The 18,591-nt window shown below is 58.2% G+C and overlaps 3 protein-coding genes across 3 annotated transcripts in view; 2 read left to right on the top strand and 1 right to left on the bottom strand.

Annotated features, from left to right (window-relative positions):
• Positions 1-2,096, bottom strand: part of SAT2 (spermidine/spermine N1-acetyltransferase family member 2) — a 3,291-nt gene extending 1,195 nt beyond the window's left edge. The window contains exons 1-4 of the mRNA XM_077746747.1: positions 2,079-2,096; positions 408-459; positions 208-291; positions 2-105 (exon numbers count right to left, since the gene is read on the bottom strand). Of these exons, the coding sequence (XP_077602873.1) occupies positions 2-105; positions 208-291; positions 408-459; positions 2,079-2,096 (258 nt within the window). The remainder of the gene's footprint in view (position 1; positions 106-207; positions 292-407; positions 460-2,078) is intronic.
• On the top strand, positions 1,726-5,737 carry SHBG (sex hormone binding globulin). The gene is made up of 9 exons (XM_077746685.1): positions 1,726-1,843; positions 2,060-2,178; positions 2,388-2,479; positions 2,644-2,833; positions 3,147-3,308; positions 3,556-3,718; positions 3,841-3,977; positions 5,150-5,357; positions 5,574-5,737. The coding sequence occupies exons 2-9, from the start codon at positions 2,095-2,097 to the stop codon at positions 5,720-5,722; spliced, it is 1,185 nt and encodes a 394-aa protein (XP_077602811.1). The 5' UTR covers positions 1,726-1,843; positions 2,060-2,094; the 3' UTR covers positions 5,723-5,737.
• Positions 5,738-14,407: 8,670 nt separating this feature from the next.
• ATP1B2 (ATPase Na+/K+ transporting subunit beta 2) lies at positions 14,408-18,383 on the top strand. Its single transcript, XM_077746832.1, has 6 exons — positions 14,408-14,551; positions 14,929-15,033; positions 15,150-15,355; positions 15,573-15,629; positions 16,437-16,535; positions 16,646-18,383. Exons 1-6 carry the CDS (start codon positions 14,470-14,472, stop codon positions 16,808-16,810), a joined length of 714 nt encoding a protein of 237 aa, XP_077602958.1. The 5' UTR covers positions 14,408-14,469; the 3' UTR covers positions 16,811-18,383.
• The last annotated feature ends 208 nt before the right edge of the window (positions 18,384-18,591 follow it).

Raw genomic sequence — 18,591 nt, 5'->3', positions numbered from 1 at the left:
CCCGATATTCGGGCTTCACGTAAATATCTTCCAGATAAACGTTGCGCCCTTTCCATGTGCTATAGATGAAGTAGTACAGCCCGTAGCCCACGACCACACAGGGCCCTGAGAAGGAGAGAGGAAAAGGGGCTCAGGCCTCTGGGCCCCTGAGCGAAGCCTCTGAGAGGGACAGGCAGAGGGGACCCTCCCAGGTCCGGGGGTTCTTACCCTGTGGCTCCCCGGGGGCGGGAAGAAGTTCAGCCACCAAACAGTGATAGAAGGGATTCTCTCCGAAGCCATCTGCTCTCAGGGCTGTGGAGACCGAAGTCGTGGTCAAGAGACAAAAAACCTGGGTGTGCGCTGGGCCTGGGACCCCATCCCTCACCTCCTCCCCAGCCTCCATCGGGTCGCAGGTGCTGGGCCCCCACCTTCCTCAGTGATCTTCACCTGGTCGGAGAGTTTCTCGAACTCGGCTAGTTCCTAGGGTGTGGGGGACACAGGCCGGGTCAGGACAGGGGTCCCGGCGTGGGCAGAGGCCGGGTCAGGACAGGGGTCCCGGCTGGGCAGAGGCCGGGTCAGGNCGGAGAGTTTCTCGAACTCGGCTAGTTCCTAGGGTGTGGGGGACACAGGCCGGGTCAGGGCAGGGGGTCCCGGCTGGGCAGAGGCCGGGTCAGGACAGGGGTCCCGGCGTGGGCAGAAGCCGGGTCAGGACAGGGGTCCCGGCGTGGGGACAGAGGCCGGGTCAGGGCACGGCGTCCCAGGGTGGGCAGACGCTGGGTCAGGGCACGGCGTCCCGGCGTGGGGACAGAGGCCGGGTCAGGGCACGGCGTCCCGGCGTGGGGACAGAGGCCGGGTCAGGGCACGGCGTCCCGGCGTGGGGACAGAGGCCGGGTCAGGGCACGGCGTCCCGGCGTGGGGACAGAGGCCGGGTCAGGGCAGGGGGTGCCGGTGCGGGGGCAGGGCAGACGCTGGGTCAGGGCAGGGGGACCCCAGCGTGGGCAGGCGCTGGGTCAGGGCAGTGGGTCCCGACGTGGGCAGAGGCTGGGTCAGGGCACGGCGTTCCGGGCGTGGGGACAGAGGCCGGGTCAGGGCAGGGACCCCCCCNGCACCCCACCCCCGGTCCTCAGCACCCTCCTCCCCTTCCCTGGCCCCGCTCCAGCTCTGAGAGCTGTTTCCGAGGGGTCTTGAGGGGCTCCGAGGGTCGCTTTTCTCGGGAGTAGTGGAAGAGGGTGACGAATTTCTCTGGGTCCACGGGGAAACCTTGCAATCACTGGGCAAGAGAAGATGATGAGCAGCGGGGGCCGGGGCCTCTTCTTAGTAGCCAGTAAATCACACTCGCGGACAGTACCTCCCGCTGAGGCCTGGGAAACTAGTGAGGGAGGAGCTCAGAGCAGACACCAGGCAGTGTGCCTGCACGATCTCAATTAATCCTCATTTGCAGTCACCCCATCAAGTAGGTATTATTTTTCACATGTCGCCAGGGAGGACGCGCTAAAGCAGTACGGTGGAAGGCCTTACCCAGAGTCACCCAGCTAGATATTTGCTATTCCCCGATTCAGCTGCTTTTTCTTTTTTAATGTTTATTTATTTTGGAGGCGAGGGAGGGGCAGAGAGAGGGAGGGAGAAACGGATTCCAAACAGCCCGAGGCTCACAGCAGACAGCCAGAGGTGGGGCTCAAACTCACCAACAATGACATCAGGACCTGAGCCAAAGTCGGATGCTTGACCGACTTGAGCCACCCAGACGCCCGCCCCTCAGCTGTCGGAGGGAGGATGCTGCTCGGGGTGCCCGGCAGGGCTGTTCTGGGATCTCAAGCCTGGGAAGGCAGCCTCCTCTGGTGGGCAAAAGACTTCGAGGACCCAGGTCAGGCTCTAGAAGGAGAAGGGTAAATGGAGTAACCTGTCCGAGCTCCTGCAATTTCCCAGCAGGGGGAGCGTAGTCGAAGACCTCTGTCCCTCCCCAGATTTGTCCCCGCAGAAGGGGGTGGAGGGTCAGTGCCCCGTCTCCTGCCCCCCTTCTTCCCCCCAGGGCAATCTTTAACCCAATACCAACTGCCTGTCCCCAACATATTCTCCCCAGGGTGATCTGAGCCACAGACAGGACCGTGCCTGGTCATGGAGGGCAGAGGTCCGCTGGCCACATCGCCACGGCGGCGGTGGCTGCTTCTGCTGCTGCTGCTGCTACCTCACAGCCACCAGGTACAGGCCCCAAGACCCAGTCCCTGCATTTAGGTTCAGGATTGGGACAAAGTGCCAATGTCCCCTGTGTGCGGTGGAATGAGCTACACTGGCTTGGCCTTCTTCCTTCCTTTCCTCCGCTTGCGCGGCAGCTGTGTGACTCTCCTGCCGTCGCCAAGTCTCTGGGGCGCCCTCCTCGTTCTACCTTGTTTATTTCTTCTCTCCGATAGAGGATCCAGGACCCTCCGGCTGTGCACCTCAGCAGTGCTTCAGGACAAGGGCCTGTCACCATCATGACCTTTGACTTCACCAAGATGAGGAAGTATGAGGTTGCCACGGCCCCTTCACCTGGTCCCCTGACCCCACCTTCCGTCCCTCACATCTTCCCTTTGTTCTGCGTCCGTGCCTGCCACTCCCCATCCCCGGCCCTGCTGTGTCCCCACAGGGCAGACCCCGCACACCACCTTTCCTAACGTGTCCTTCCAGAACCTCCTCCTCCTTTGAGCTTCGAACCTGGGATCCAGAGGGAGTGATTTTGTACGGCGACACCGACCCCCACGAGGACTGGTTTATGCTGGGACTTCGAGGTGGCAGGCCCGAGATCCAGATACACAACCACGTGGCCCGCCTGACAGTGGGCGCCGGGCCCCGGCTGGACGATGGCAAGTGGCACCAGGTAAGCCGGCTCTGGGCCCGAGCTGGTCCCCGGAAGAGGAAGGGAAGCGGGTTTGCAGGCAACCTCTTACCTCTGGGGTCGTTTTTAATCTGCAACAGAACCCCCATGGAGTCGCTATTCTGGTCTCTGTTTTTTCGGAGGGGGATTCAAGGCTCGCGCCTTGAGTGAGCCCAGGATGCTAGCTGTCGCCACAAGTCCATGTTCTTCCCGCCGCACGTGGCTGCCTCTGCGTCTGCGGTGCGGACGGTGCACGGTGCGGACGGGGGAGGCAGGCCCCCGGGGGGCTCTGATTACGCTTGGCTCCTCCCTGCAGGTGGAAGTGAAAGTTCTCGGGGATTTGCTGCTGCTGACTGTGGACGGAGAGGAGGTGCTGTGCTTGAAACAGGTCTTCGGGCCTCTGGCCAGCAGACCCCAGCCCGTCGTGAGGATTGCAGTGGGAGGGCTGCCCTTCCCTCCCTCCAGTCTCCGCCTGCCGGTAACGACATCACAGGGGTGGGAACCGACCACAGCTGGTGAGGTGTTGCTGGTTGGGGGCGGGCGGAAGATCATGGGGGTCTAGGGCCACACTTTTCAAGGGGAGGGGACAGCATCACAGCTTTGCAGGAGAGGCCAAAGGCTTGGGTCTCAGAGGGGAAGAAACTGAGCGTGGAGCGGCTGGGAAGGAGGCTCCTGTGTCTCGATGGCCACATCCCCGCGTCTTCCCTTCCCTGCACCGGCTCCAGCTGGTCCCCGCCCTGGACGGCTGTGTGCGCCGGGGCAGCTGGCTGGACCATCAGGCCCAGACCTCGGTGTCCGCCCTCAGTGGCAGCCCCAGGAGCTGCGGCGTGGAGTCCCAACCCGGCTCCTTCTTCCCTCCAGGGGCTCACGCGGAATTCAGTCTCCAAGGTAAAGACGATCTTTCCCTCCGTGGCCAGCTCCGCGGCTGCCTCCCCCGTCTCCCTCCACTACTGCTCTCCTTCTACGAGTCCCCAGCCTAGAGTCCTTAGGAGGATCACTTCTCCCCCCAGACCTCCCCCAGCCTCATGCAGAGCCCTGGGCCTTCTCTCTGGACCTGGGACTCCAGCTGGCAGCAGGCTCCGGTCACCTCCTTGCCCTTGGGACCCCAGAAAACCCTCCCCGGCTCAGCCTCCAGCTCCAAGATCAAGTAAGAGGGGGTGCTGCCTGTATTCGGTGGAGCCTGGGAGTGGCAGGAGGGAAGGCGGACCCTAAATTGTCAATATCAGGAAAGCCTAAGGTGGGGGACAGGGACACGTCTTGAAGCTTCCCACAGCAAGCAAATGGCATTTTTTAAACTTATTTATTTAGATTTATTTGTTTTCCTTTACTTATACTTTTTAAAGACTTATTATTTATTTGTTTTTAAAATTTATTTCTGAGAGAGAGAGAGAGAGACAGCGTGAGCAGGGGAGGGTCAGAGAGAGAGGGAGACACAGAATCTGAAATGGGTTCCAGGCTCTGAGCTGTCAGCACAGAGCCCGACGCGGGGCTTGAACCCACCAACCATGAGATCGTAACCTGAGCTGAAGTCAGACGCCCAACCGACTGAGCCACCCAGACGCCCCTATTTTTTAATTATTTTTTTAATGTTTATTTATTTTTGAGAGACAGAGAGACAGAGCGTGAGCACGGGAAGGGCAGAGAGAGAAGGAGACACAGGATCTGAAACAGGCTCCAGGCTCCGAGCTGTCAGCACAGAGCCCGACGCGGGGCTCGAAATCATGAACCGCGAGATCACGACCTGAGCTGAAGTCAGCCACTTCACCGACTGAGCCACCTAGATGCCCTAATTTATTATTAATCTTAGAGAGAGAACATGCGCGCATGCATGTGCTAGTGGGGGAGAGGAGCCCAGAGCGGGGAGAGAGAATCCTAAGCAGGCTCCGTGCTTGGGTGAGGAGCCCACGGCGGGGCTCGATCCCACAATCCTGGGATCATGACCCGAGCCAAAATCAAGAGCCGGATGTTTAACGGATTGGGCCACCCAGGTGCCCCAAGAATTTATTTTTAAGTAATCTCTACACCCAACGTGGGGCTTGAACTCACAACCCCAAGATCAAGAGCCACATGCTCTACCGAGTGAGCCAGCAGGTGCCCCCACAAATGGCTTTTTTTTAAATTGTATTTGTGTGGGATCACTGTGGTGTTAGGGAACATCAAGCCGGGAAAATTTGGGCGGCACATAGGGGGTGGAAATGGTGGGTAGATAGAAGGTGCGGCTCAGAGGCCCAGATGAGGCAGCAAGGGCAGGGTCACAGGGGGTCCGGGCGGTTTGGTCTTTCCTCCCCCAGTCACGTCCGTATTCCACACGCTCTGCAGAAAGTGGTGCTGTCCTCTGCATGGGGACCACAGCTGCATCTGCCTCTGGTCTTGGGAGCCCCTCTTCAGCTGAAGCTGGCCGCGTCTGGGGTAACCTTGAGCCAGGGGCCTGAGACGGAGATCCTAGCCCTGCCTCTCTCAGACCCTGGCTCCCTCCTCAACCTCTGGGTCCAGCCCCATGCACGCCTCTTCCTGGGGGCCCTTCCAGGTACAGAATCCCGCAGCACGTCATTGGGGTCAGCCAGAGGGGAGGAGGAGGCAACTGAGGGCACTTATTAGGGAAAGGAAACTTCTGGAAGGGATAGAGGGGATAAAGAGCCAGTGGGAGGAAGTGCTCTAGAAGACTGAGGTCAGAGAGCCGGGGTAGGGAGGAGCTTTGTGGGTCCAGGCTGCCCTAACGACCCCCTGTACCCCCTCCCTCTAGGAGAGGCTGCTTCAGCCTCCTTTTGCTTGGATGGCCTTTGGGCACAAGGCCAGAAGCTGGACATGGACCGGGCCCTGAACAGAAGTCAGAACATCTGGACTCACAGCTGTCCCCAGAGCCTAGGCAATGACACAGACACCACCCATTAAACCTCCAGCAGAGAATCCCCTTGAATGTCGCTCATTCATTTATTTAACACATCTTTACTGGGTATCCGCAACGTGCACCGTACGAGGCACCGTGCTGAGCGGTGGGCTGTATCGGTGACTACCCCCCCACTTCCTGCCCTTTTGCTGCTCACAGTCCCCTGGGGGGTCCTCCCTCTGAGACTAACAAGCAAGTGGATAATTGGAAACTGATAAGCGCCGTAAAGGGAACTGTAAGAGCTTGGAGACCAGGGGCCTTAACCTAGTCTGGTTAAGCCTCTCTGGCTGGGAGTCCAGCAGCACCCGCAGACAGACACACACGTGTGCCAGATACGGGTCACTTCCTGGGAGCCGGGAGCCCACCTCCTTCCCCAGCCGGTGGGACTTCAGCTTTCCCCTCGCCGAGGCTGGCCCGGAGAGAGGTCTGGAAGGAAGGGAAGAAATGGATTCCAATTATCCCCTTAGCAGGGCCACTGCTGTGCCGAGAATGAGCAGCAGGGGGCATGAGAGAGCCATCAAGGGGTGGGGGCAGGGGCTTTGGGGAAAGGGGTGGAAGCCGCTGGGAGAAGGAGAACGGGAGTGGGGCAGAGGGCGAAGCAGCCTGCGTCTCTCCCAGCCTCGCTTTGGTGCACTTGCCGCGTTCCCAGACGAATTTGTGTCGATTCCATCAAGCCAGAGCTGGTTTATGCTGGTCTCAGCTGGGAAAAGCAGATTCACGAATAGCTCGGCCCTCAGAGAACGTGGTGACCCAGTCCCCTGCCCCTTCCCCGCACCTCTGCAGAATTTTGGTGTCCCAACCCCTACTTGGGGCACCCTCCGAGCCCCGGCGCTCCATTCTTCCTCCTCTAGAGAACTGTTAGCTAGCCCATCCCCCGTCTCCACGACCCATGGAGATCCCAGCGTCCCAGCCTCCTGGCTTCTTAAAATGATTTTCCTACCAGTCACCCGGCAACAGGGTGAGTCACTCATTGGACATGTCATCCCCCTTCTGCAGGGATCAGCCAGGACCTCAATGCCCCCAGGGTAAGGAGGTTCCAGGAGAGACCTTGGCGTGGAAGACACAAAGCGTCTCCTTGGACCCTCGCAATTCCCAGTTTGCTGGTCTATAGCCACTTCCACACAGGCAGAGTGTTTTCGGAGCGTCCTCAGTGCGGCCGGGAAGCCCAAATTCAACCCCGGTCCCCTGGGCAATGTTCGGGGCCTGCCTGGGCCATTGGGTATGTCCATTCAACTGAGAGTCATTGACGACCTACTGCGTGCCAGGCACTGTTCTAGACACCGAGGATAAGTGGATGGAAGACAGACACGATGCTTGTTCTTGTGGACCTAACCGGGTTGGGGGGTGGGAGCAGACAGCCCGTAAGAAAAATAAATAAGCGTGATCATTTCAGGTAGTGGTTGGTGCTATAAAGGGAATAAGATCCTATAACGTAATTGAGGGCGGTAGTCGACGACAGCCCTAGCCGGGTGGTCAGGGACGGCCTCTCTAAGGCAGTGTCACTTGAGCAAAGACTTGAATAATGAAAAGAAACCAGTCCCGTGGGGGCCTCGGGTGTGAGCCAGTGGGGGGTGGGGAGGGTTAAAGGATCTAAACGCACCTGGGTTTCCATCAAGGGTTCTTCTGAGCGGCAGCCTCCTGAATTTTTGTCCCTGAGGATTCTTCCCGGGGGGCTGGCTTTTGTCTCGTCCCTGCACCCCCAACCTCTCTTTCTCCAGGCTGTCCTAGATTCCAGGATTCCTGATTACCATCCAGAGCTGTCTACACTCTTTCATTAAGACTGACTTTGCCTTGACGCAGACTCTGCCAGGCCCCCAACAAGGGTGCCTACAGCGGATGCCCAGTGTCTCCTGCCTCTCTCGCACCCTTGCAGACTCTTCCGGAACTTGGCAGGATACCCGACAGCCTCCAGGCCTGGTCCACCCCCTCACTCCCCCTTCTGTGCTTCCTCTCTTCCCTCCCTCCTTCCCTTTCTTCCCTTTTTCCTTCTTTTAACTGAGTTTCTCGGTTGACCGTACTCATACCTCTGAGTTAGGTAGTCCACAGGGACCCCAAAGATGAGTGAGACTCAGCCCTGGTCCTGGAGAACCAGAGTCTTGGGGGAGAGCTAAGGAGACACGTGCGATGCCTTAATACACATCCCTGTGAGAATGTGGTTGCAAGTTCTACCAAGGACCGCCAAGGAGGTGAGCTTTTCAAGGCATGAACTTGAACAACTCCTACAGCTCCTGACCTGCCAAATGGGAAAGCTACCCCACTCCGAGGCTTGTTGTGAAGATTTGACCAGGGGGATAGGCCCTCTCACACCCCTCGCACAGCGGATCAGGGGTGTAGGCCTCGCACAGCGCGTGGCCTACAGCAAGTGTCCGATGTACGAGAGATGGTGCTTATGATGCGATCATTAACCTCGTGCACAGTTCCTTTCAAACCTTCTTTTGTTGTTTAAGCAGGCTCCACGCCCAATGTGGAGCCCAGCGCGGGGCTCGATCCCACAACCCTGGGATCACGACCTAAGCTGAAATGCAGAGTCGGATGGCTCAGCCAACTGAGCCACCCATGCGCCCCAAGTTCCCATCTGTTTTTATCGGAGTATGGTTGACTGGGATGTACCGCCTTAGCTATTCTGATGGCTCAGTGGCCTTAAGTGTCTCAGTTCGGGGTAACCATCTCCGCCGTCCGTCTCGAGACCTCTTTACCTTGCGACGCCAAAACTCTGTCCCCGTGAAATAATAACCCCCCGCCCCCCCCCACCTGTGTGCCGGAGCTCTCTCTTCTTTCCTTGTTCTTGTCTCTGCAATGACCCATCTTGCTGGGAACCCAGACAACTGAGACGCTGGGATTTGGTGGGGAGGAGGATCCAGGCGCCCCGGCCTCATGACAGGCTCAGGATTTGGGAGAGCGGGTGTGGGAGTTTTTATTCCCTTCCTTTCTCTGGAGATGCCGGAGGCAGGACTGGGGTCTGGGAAGAGGTTGGCTTTTTTTTAATTTTATTTATTTAAAAAAATTTTTTTTAATGTTTTATTTATCTCTAGGAGAGAGAGAGAGAGAGACAGCGTGAGCAGGGGAGGGTCAGAGAGAGAGGGAGTCACAGACTGAAACAGGCTCCAGGCCCTGAGCTGGCAGTCAGCACAGAGCCCGACGCGGGGCTCGAACCCACGAACCGCGAGATCATGACCTGAGCTGAAGTCGGACGCTTAACCGACTAAGCCACCCAGGCGCCCCCCCCTTTTTTTTTTAAATTTTAAATGTTTTATTCATTTCTGAGAGAGAGAGCTGGCTGTCAGCACAGAGCCCAACGCAGGGCTCGAACCCACGAACTGTGAGATCATGACCTGAGCTGAAGTCGGACGCTTAACCGACTGAGCCACCCAGGCGCCCCAGAGGTTTGCTCTTTGACCCCCATTCCTTCCTTAGCTAATTTCCCTGGGAACACCGAGGCTGCAGTTACTGGAATGCTCCCTCCAACACACCCCTTCCTCATGCTGAGCCTCACAGGAGAAGAAGAGGTGCATGGAGCAAGAGGTATGGCAATCTTCCCCTGAAACCCACGGCAGACGTTCATTCTTTTCCGAGGGAGCTGGTGTACAGGGCAGAACTGAGCTCGCAGCCGGGGGGGCCTTCCCCAGGCCAGTGTTTGCCAGGCTGTGTGTGTTGAGGTGCGTGTTGAGGGTAGGATCCAGGCCTCATCTCTCCAGATCGGACCGAGCTCATTTCGATTCTCTTTGTCTGATGAAGGAAAGGGCAAGTAGCAGAAGGAGCCACTGTGGGTTTAAGTGCAATTCGGCCACCAGATGTTGTTTTCCATAGCGCTGTGGATTGCTTGGGTATAGACGGTGTATATGAAGTCTAAGACAGAGGTCTGTTCTCGAAATGCTCGCAATCTGGTTGAAAAGATAAAATGGGGGCGCCTGGGTGGCTCAGTCGGTTGAGCGTCCGACTTCAGCTCAGGTCATGATCTCACGGTTCATGGGTTCGAGCCCTGCGTCAGGCTCTGTGCTGACAGCTCGGAGCCTGGAGCCTGCTTTGGATTCTGTGTCTCCCTCTCTCTCTCTGACCCTCCCCTGCTCACGCTGTCTTTCTCTCTCTCTCTCTCTCAGAAATAAATAAACATAAAAAAACCTCCAAAGTACGCCCTTTGGCCTACAAGGACCTATGTGATCTGGCTCCTACCTCTCGCATCTCTTGCTACATTAATCTCGCCTTCCCCTCTCCGAAGCCCAGCTTTTGCACTTAGACTTTCCTCCTTCTGGAAGATTCTTCTCCAACAGGTCCCCGCAGTTCTTTGGGTTCCTTGGGTCACACACTGAATGTTAGCTCTTCAGTAAGGCCCTCCCGGCCCATCCAGGGGGCTCTCTGGCACATCACCCTGTTGTATTTTTTCTGCATGATATTATACTACATTGTTTTAGTTGTTTGCTTGTTTTCATTGTTTATTGGAATGAGAGTCCCAGGAGCTCAGGGACCAGAAGAGTGCCTGGCTCTAAGCAAATGCTCATTAGATACGCGTTGCATGAATGAATGGGAGTTGGGGCTGGACTCTGAAGGGTGGGCCGCCTTCCAGGACGAGGGAATAAAATGGATAAAGGTGTGAGGTCAGGAGTGAGCACAGCCTGTCCCGGGAGTGGCCAGTTTAGCTCCAGCAAAGGACCAGTTGGGTCCTAGTGGGAAAGGAGGCTGGGGACACAGGCTGGGTCTAGGCGGTGGGATGCCCTGAGGGGCAGAGAAAAGAATCAGGACTCTGTCCTTTGGGGCCACAGGAAGCCGGCGAAGACCTTTGAGCTGAGAAGTGGCCTAATTAAAGCTGTATCTGGAGACAATTAATCCGGAGCCTGCAGAAGGGGCTGAAGCAGAGCCCGCTGTGTAATTTGCAGGACGTGGTGAAAAGGAAGGTGTGGGATCCCTCGGTCAGAAGGCAGGTGGGGCGCCCGGGTGGCTTAGTCGGTTAAGCGTCCGACTTTCACTTAGGTCATGATCTCGAGGTTCGTGGGTTCGAGTCCCGCGTCGGGCTCCGCGCTGACTGCCAGCTCAGAGCCTGGAGCCTGTTTCAGTCTGTGACTCCCTCTCTCTCTGACCCTCCCCTGCTCACGCTCTCTCTCTCTCCTAGAAATAAATAAAACATTTAAAAATTAAAAAAAAAAAAAAGAAGGCAGGAAAAAGGGCCGTTCATGGTCCTGAAGGAGGAAATGTTTTCCTTTCTTCTGGGGTTCTTTTCTCAACTTCTCATGGGGTTTTTGCTATCTAACGTTGTTAGAAATAAAGAAAAATTAACATTTTTCTGCCTTCGGCTTACTGACCAGAACAGGACTGGAGGCAAGAAAAATTATGGGCAGCGCAACTTTCCTCTTTTCTTCCTTGGCATCGTCGCCAGCGGAAGTGGTTGGCTGAATCGCCTCCATCACCCGCATCTTCTAGAAGGCCATTGCCTTGTAGGGTTCAAGGTCTGCTTCGAACCTAAAGTGTGGCCTCTCTCAGCTGCCAGCACCCCCCGTCTGTGCCTTCACTTAACCTCGCTGAGCTGCCGCGAGGGATGGATCCACTGGAGGCCACGGCCGGGTGGCATCACGCGTGGCACGTTACGTGTGTCTCCTTGGCTCACACACTATCCTCCATTGCCCCGTTGAACTTCATGCACAGATCACAAGTTCCAAGGTAAAATTACGAAGGGTTGCAAGATGGTGAAAGCAGAGCACTGAACCGAGCACAAGGCCATTCTGAGGAGCAGGAGGTTTGTCTGAACAGACCCCAAGTCCATGGAGCTGGGCTGGAGGGAGAGAATTCGAGGGCAAGCTCGAGAGTCGGAATGGGTACTGGTGAGGACTAGAGCCAGTATTGGGTGAGAGTCGAAGGAGGCAAAGTGACNAACCGACTAAGCCACCCAGGCGCCCCGAAAATGATTCTTAACTAGAAGGTCTTTAGAGGCTCTGGTACCCCCCTCTCCCCCGCACTAGACTGTCGATCTCTTGAGCCGCGTGAGAACTGTGAGGCTGCCTCCCCAGGGCTAGAGTTGCAGTCTCTAACAGGTGCTCAAATGGGCAAAAGGGGAGGGGGAGTTCAGACATGGGGTGGGGGGGGACACAGCACCTGAGCAGACCTGGGTCCAGGGCTGGGGTCTCTGGGCAATGCTAGGGGCTAGGGAGGTGGTGTTGGAGGAGCTGGGTGGGGACATGGGAAGCCCCTAGGCTTGGAGCGTACCAGGGCTGTGGGACTGGAGACGGTGTTGGGGGGAGCTGGTAGCTGCCCCCCCAAGGGTAATTTCCCCCCTGTGGTGGCTTCCGTCCATCCTGTGTGGCCTGTTCTAGCCTCCATCCCGGCTGGTCTAGCGCCTTGGCTGGTGCCTTCTGTTTTTCTTGGTCTCTGGCTCCTTCTCCATCCCTCTCACATTTGGCCCTGTCCGTCTCCGGATCTCAGTCTCCAACGGGCGGCCTGGGGCCCCTTTGCAGCAAAGATCCGCTTCCCTCTCCAGCTCTGTCTCTCGGGGGGTTCTCTTTCCCTCCACTCCGCCCGGCCACGCCCTCTATCCCCCCATCCACCTGATCCAGTCTGGTACCTGCGGTGGGGGGAGGGGAGAGACCTCCGGGTCTTAAAGAGGCGGCGAGGGGGGGCGGACCCAATCCCTCTCTCCATATTTGCATATGTATGAGGTCGCCCGGGCCAGCGGCGAGGAGGCGGGGCTTCTGGGGGTGGGGAAGGGGGCGGGCCCCCCACAGCCGNAGACTGCGCGCCACGACCGCCGGCCCCGCACTGCTGAGGAGCGGAGCCTCCGCCCCGGGGACCCCCTTCCCTGGCTGTCCCCCAATTGCGCGTCCCTGCCCCACCCCCGCGGCCGAGCCTGGTGTGGCGGTCTCCGCTTGGCGGAGGCGCCTTGAGCGGCCACCTGGTCCCTCTCCACAGCCTCTTTGCATCTTGGATTTCGGGGCAGCCCCCTCCCCCACCCCTCCCTTGCCTCCTTGCACCCCAATTTTTTCTGCGTCTCGCTCGGGTTTTGCAGCCGTCTATTTTTGCATCCCTTTTCATTTTGTTTCTAGAAGGCTTGGGGGGGTTGGAGAGGCTGCATCGCACCCCTTCCTCTTTCTAACCTCCCCTGCTCTGACAGCCCCCTTTTCATCGCAGCCCGGGGTGGGGGGGGGGCTAGGATCGGTGCATCCTACGCCGCGCTGCCAGCACCCCGCAGCGCGTGGCCGTGCACCCCGGAATTTGCAGCAGCTGTCCATCTGAGGAGGGTCTCCCTCGCCCCCGCCGCCTTTGCTCCCCGCGCGCTCCGGAGCGTGGGGGGGCTTCCGCGCGCCGCACCCCAGCTTCTCCGCAGCCCCCCGCCCCGCGCGGGACTCGCCCCCCGCCGCCAAGATGGTCATCCAGAAGGAGAAGAAGAGCTGCGGGCAGGTGGTTGAGGAGTGGAAGGAGTTCGTGTGGAACCCGAGGACGCACCAGTTCATGGGCCGCANCCTGCTGCTGTTTGGAGCTTTTCTGTGGCTGCTTTGTGGGTGGGGGGCTGTTGGAGAGGGGTGGCCCTGGGCGGTTTCGGAGGTTGGATGTGGGAGGCTCAGATGTCGCAGGCGGAGGGAGGAGTGGTCGCCAGTGGTGAGACTGCACATACATCATCCGGCAGAGTGTCGAGACCCTCCCAACCCACGGCGGGACTGGGGGGCGTGTGTAGAGGGAGTTGTCGATCTCGGAGGGTCTGGTGCTGGGCTTGGGTGCAGGTGAAGGGTGGCATTCTTCCAGAAGGGATTGTTAAGCTGGGAAGTCAAGCATAGGGGACCCTGTTGTGACACAATTTACAATTCATGCACACCGACTCAACGCTGATCCATCAGCCCACCCACCCGGGCAGTCCTTGCCTTCAGGAAACTGGGAAGTCCAGCCCCTGGGGTTGCAGGGGTCCATGATGGCTTGGGGAAATCTGGGGAAGCTTCATGGGGACAGTGTCTTTTGAGATGGAAGGACAGAGGGTCCTGGGTGGTGACAGCAGCAGGCAGTTACACCAGGCTGAGGAGTGACGGAGTTACGTGTCACCTACAGCAAGGACCTGCTCCCTGCTGGGCAGCCTCTGGGACATTCTGCCTTTACTCACCGCCTCTCCCTGGGTTCAGTGCATGAACTGGGGGGTGGGGTGACCGCTGAAGGTTCTGGGCAGCTCTGAGAGATTTCGTAGCTAGACAGGAGCTGCGTGCAGGGTGTGACTTCGGTGGGGCGCCAGGAGGGAGGGGTCTGCTCTCTGAATGTGAGGGTCCAGCCCTCTGAGGGATGGGGTGAGAGTTTGGTCATGAATGGTGGCCAGTGCCAGCTTCAGAAGTCACCGTGCCGGACAGCTTTAAGCACGAGGACCCACGAAGCCGTAACAGATGTTGTGCCTTTTCGGGGCCATGAATGGTTGACAAGTTGGGAACGTAATTTGATGCAGAACGACTGTGGCCTAGACTTGGGGTTGTCCCAGCAACGAGAATTTAGGTCTCTTGTGGCCTTCACGAGGTTGGGCTGCTCTCTGCCCTGGGACCGGAGGGGGCGGGGAGTCTTGGCTGGAAGCCAGACCCAACTGCCTGTTTCCAGCTTGTCTCACTTTGCTCCCAAGGGAAGGCTCTCAGATGTCCTCGAGACTCTGTGACCCGTACGAGTGCAGAATGTCAGAGCGGGAGAGGGGTCTGTGGGGACAGGTGAGCTCGTCACGGGAGCCTTGGAACTTGCTGACCCCGTTTCCTCCTCCCCAGCCTTCATCCTTCTCTTCTACCTCGTGTTCTATGGCTTCCTCACGGCCATGTTCACCCTCACCATGTGGGTCATGCTGCAGACGGTCTCTGACCATACCCCCAAGTACCAGGACCGACTGGCCACACCGGGTGAGTGAGGCGGCTCCCCGCCCGTCACTGGCTGCTGTCGCGCGCGCCCCCCAGGCGTCCCGAAAGGAACTTAGAGCCTGAGAAGGGCCCACGGTTTGGAAAGGCTTGGTTCTGACGACCCGGTTACCGCGTGCGGGCAAGTTCTGGAAGTCTGCCTCCCTCCCCGTTTCCCGCAGCTGAGAGCTTGGTGGCCTGGGAAGGTGCTAGATGTCCACAGGAGGCCTTCCTCCACCTCCACCCCATCCATCACCGTGCTGCTGTCTGTGTCCATCTTCCTCCCTCCAAGGGTGGTCCCTCCGTGTGTATATATATATATTTATGTACATATAGGTGGTCCCTATATAACTTACCCACTTGTCTCCACTTGTCTGGTGTAGGTTTGATGATTCGCCCCAAGACTGAGAATCTTGATGTCGTTGTCAACGTCAGCGACACTGAAAGCTGGGACCAACATGTTCAGAAGCTCAACAAGTTCTTGGAGCGTGAGTGAGCGGGCAGCGACGTGGTCCCGCAGAAGCTCGGGCAGGGGACTGGGGGACCCTGGAAGCAGAAGGCCCCATGACTGTCTCTCTCTCTCTCTGTCTCTCCCACCCCATAGCTTACAATGATTCCATCCAAGCCCAAAAGAATGATGTCTGCCGCCCTGGGCGCTATTACGAACAGCCCGATAACGGGGTCCTCAACTACCCGAAGCGTGCCTGCCAGTTCAACCGGACCCAGCTGGGCGACTGCTCTGGCATCGGGGACCCGACCCACTATGGTTACAGCACCGGGCAGCCCTGTGTCTTCATCAAGATGAACCGGGTACGTGTGACCTCGGTCACCGGCGGGGGGGCGGCCAGGGCCACCATCTGCTGGCATTTGCTTCCTTTCGCTGGAGACATTCTTGGATGTTTGAGCGGCTGGAAGAAGGAGAGAGATGGGGCCCCTGGGGGCCGGGTTCTGGGGGGGGGGGGAAGCCGGGGGCGTGCGCCTTTGACACCTTCTTTCTCTAAACCCTCGCTTGCTCTCTTCATTCCAGGTCATCAACTTCTACGCGGGAGCAAATCAGAGCATGAACGTTACCTGTGTGGGGAAGGTGAGTCGCTTGGGCCCTGTCTGCCTGCCCATCTGTTTGCCTTTCGTGGCTTCCGTGTGACTCACTCATGTCCTTCGCTCTCCTTTGCTATCAGAGGCCCCGTCACTCTAGGGACAAGGGGGTAAGAGCGGGCGCCAACATGGCCCGAACCCCAAGGGGCTCCCCCCACTCTCGCTTCTCTCTAGGCTGCAGGAGCCTGCCCTAGACACCCTCCTCTCTGACTGCACCCAAGCCTCGGCGGCCGCTTCTATCCCTGGCCCTTCACCCTCCCCCAGGTCCCCGGTCTCCGTGGCTTCCGCTCTGCCCCTCGCACCTCACCCGCTCTTCCGCCTTTTTAGGGGATCTGGTAGTTACTACCATCTGCCGCCACTCAGTGTCCTTGGAACCCTGCGGCCCCTCCTCTGTCCTCTCTAGAAGCTTCCCGTCCCTCTTTACCCACACACACACACACACACACACACAGCCTCCCCTTCCGTCTGAGCCCTTACTCACTTATCTGTTCTCTCTTGGCTCTGCTCCAGAAACCGATTCTTCAGACTGGGGTAAGAACGTGGTGTAGGAGTAGAAGTGGGTGGCCCTAGTATCATTAGCATCCTTCAGGACTTCCCAGTCTGACGGAAGGGACAGGACAGCCCCTCCCGCGCACATGCGAACACACACGCACACACGCGCGCACACACACACACAGACTCACAGCCCAAGGGAAACAGATTTGAGACAAATCCTCGGGGCGAAGGAAGAACAGAGGGAAGTCTGGAGACGAGTGTCCCTGACCTGCTCTCCCCTCCCCCCCTGCACCCCCCACAGCGGGATGAAGATGCTGAGAATCTCGGCAACTTTGTCATGTTCCCTGCCAACGGCAGCATCGACCTCATGTACTTCCCTTACTATGGCAAAAAGTTCCACGTAAGTGCCGCGGGGGACCCGGACGGGTGGCTCCTCCCGGGGGAGCAGGGTCCTCGGGGAGGAGGCTGAGTGCCAAGGGCCTGGACCTCTGCTCTCTTCCTCTGGCCCAGGTGAACTACACGCAGCCCCTGGTGGCCGTGAAGTTCCTGAACGTGACCCCCAATGTGGAGGTGAACGTAGAATGCCGCATCAATGCCGCCAACATCGCCACAGACGATGAGCGAGACAAGTTCGCCGGCCGCGTGGCCTTCAAACTCCGCATCAACAAAACCTGAGGCCCCTTCCTCCTGCCCCCACCTCTTTCCTATGGATGCTTCTGGAATGTCCCTGACCCTGCCTGATCCCTCCCTCACCCGCCCCAAAGGTATTTTTTATAACAGAGCTATGACCTGTTTGAGCCTCACGCCCCTTTTCTTTACTTGTGAACCCAGCCTGATGGCCATTGTGAATCCCTGCCTTCCCACGGTCTCCGCCCTCCCCTCCCCTCCCCTCCGGATTCCAGCTCCGTCAGAGGCAGGGAGGCGGGACCCCAGGAAGGTGGCCCAAGGAGTTAGGGGCTGTTCTGGTTCGGGTTTAGCTGTGAGTGGGCTGTCTCCACCCCTGCTGTCCCCAGAGAGCGATAGAAAAGGCCTGCCCGCCCACCTTCTCACCTGCCCACCATCACATCCACCTTCACACCTGCCCACCTTTGCACCTGCCTTCCCACCCATCCACCTCCCACCTTCTCACCTCCCACCTTCCCACCTGCCTTCCCACCCCCCACCCAGCTTCTCAGTCTCCCACCTTCACACCTGCCTTCACACTCATCCGCCTCCCCCCTGCACATCTCATTTCACCCCTGGTTTGCAGACCCCAGTGTGGCCCTCCATTCACCTTCCTGTCTCCCACGCTTTCTGCTTCATCGACACAGCCACTGTCTTTGTGGCTTTGACTTACCCGGCCCCTCCAGCATTGGCAATGTGTCCCCAAGCCCTCTCTGTCCCCCTTCCCGCCTCTGGAAGACAGCTACTTGTAACTGAGGACGAGGTGGCTGTGTGGCCTTTTCCCTGTCTTCTGGCCCATTTTTCTTCTCATCCTGTGGTGACTGGCGCGAGCTGGGCATGAGGGTCTGGAAGAGGAGTCCCGGTTGGTTCTTCTAGAAAATTCTCTTCCTGTCACCCACATAGGCACTCCTTGGAGGGACGGGGCTGACCTAGGCTGAACATCCACTTTGTTTTTTGCCGACGACGGCTCACTGTTTCCCTGTTTGTTTTCCCAGAATATCCTTCAAGTTCCACTTCCCCGGAGCGCTGGGGGAGGGCGGCCATTTTGGCTGGGAAACGTCAGCTGGCTATGGGACGATTTCACCTCCTTCCCCCCGGCTTCCTCCCTCTGGCTTCTCTTCGCACGTTATCAACTAATCACTAACTCCTTCCTTCTCCTCTGCAGGTCAGCCTAAACGCTGCAAATAGCCCCCCAGTCTAGGCTCTGAATTTCTTGGCCCTGTCTCCTTCGGGACCCCTTGGCGTTTTTTTGAACGACCCCATAGTGCACATAGAATGTTACGTGAGGGGCCTCTGGTGTTCTTGAGTGATAGTGCCCTTGACCTCTGCCCTCTCTAACTCCCCATTTCTTTTCTGACACTGCAGTTTCCACACCTCACCCCCCTCCCTCAGATGGACCCACCCCTCCTTCCCTCTCACTGGATCTGGGTCTCTTCCCTTGGGGTCCCCATGTTTTCCTGCATTCCCTTCGCTCCAGTGGTCTCTCTCTGCAGTTATTTAATGCCTGTGTCAGATCTACTGTAAAAGAGGATAAAGTACAATAAAATGAGAGCAATTATATATATAAATATATATCACACATGGAGCCCTGCGTGTGGCTTGTTCCTTTCTGAGCGTTTGGAAGAGCGCTGGGAAGGGAGGGCGGGCCGTGTGTGTGTGTGTGTGTGTGATCCGGGTGGTTTGGGGGTCACCTGGGCCTTGGGGGTCCTGCTTCCCAGCTTTGACTTCTTCGTGCAGTGCCCAGCTGTCTACCCCCTCGATCGCTCCTTCACTTATACCGCCTTTGAGATCGC

This window comes from Crocuta crocuta, unplaced genomic scaffold (genome assembly GCF_008692635.1).
Source record: "Crocuta crocuta isolate KB4526 unplaced genomic scaffold, BGI_CrCroc_1.0 scaffold139, whole genome shotgun sequence".
Lineage (NCBI taxonomy): Eukaryota > Metazoa > Chordata > Mammalia > Carnivora > Hyaenidae > Crocuta > Crocuta crocuta.
This window is presented reverse-complemented; position numbering and strand designations above follow the sequence as displayed.

Coding starts and splice junctions, on each gene's coding strand:
- ATP1B2 (XM_077746832.1), top strand. CDS start 14,470: ATGTTCACCCTCACCATGTGGGTCATGCTGCAGACGGTCTCTGACCAT. Junction 15,356..15,572: donor TCTTCATCAAGATGAACCGG/GTACGTGTGACC, acceptor TCTTCATTCCAG/GTCATCAACTTCTACGCGGG. Junction 16,536..16,645: donor ACTATGGCAAAAAGTTCCAC/GTAAGTGCCGCG, acceptor CCTCTGGCCCAG/GTGAACTACACGCAGCCCCT.
- SHBG (XM_077746685.1), top strand. CDS start 2,095: ATGGAGGGCAGAGGTCCGCTGGCCACATCGCCACGGCGGCGGTGGCTG. Junction 2,480..2,643: donor GACTTCACCAAGATGAGGAA/GTATGAGGTTGC, acceptor GTGTCCTTCCAG/AACCTCCTCCTCCTTTGAGC. Junction 3,719..3,840: donor CGCGGAATTCAGTCTCCAAG/GTAAAGACGATC, acceptor TTCTCCCCCCAG/ACCTCCCCCAGCCTCATGCA.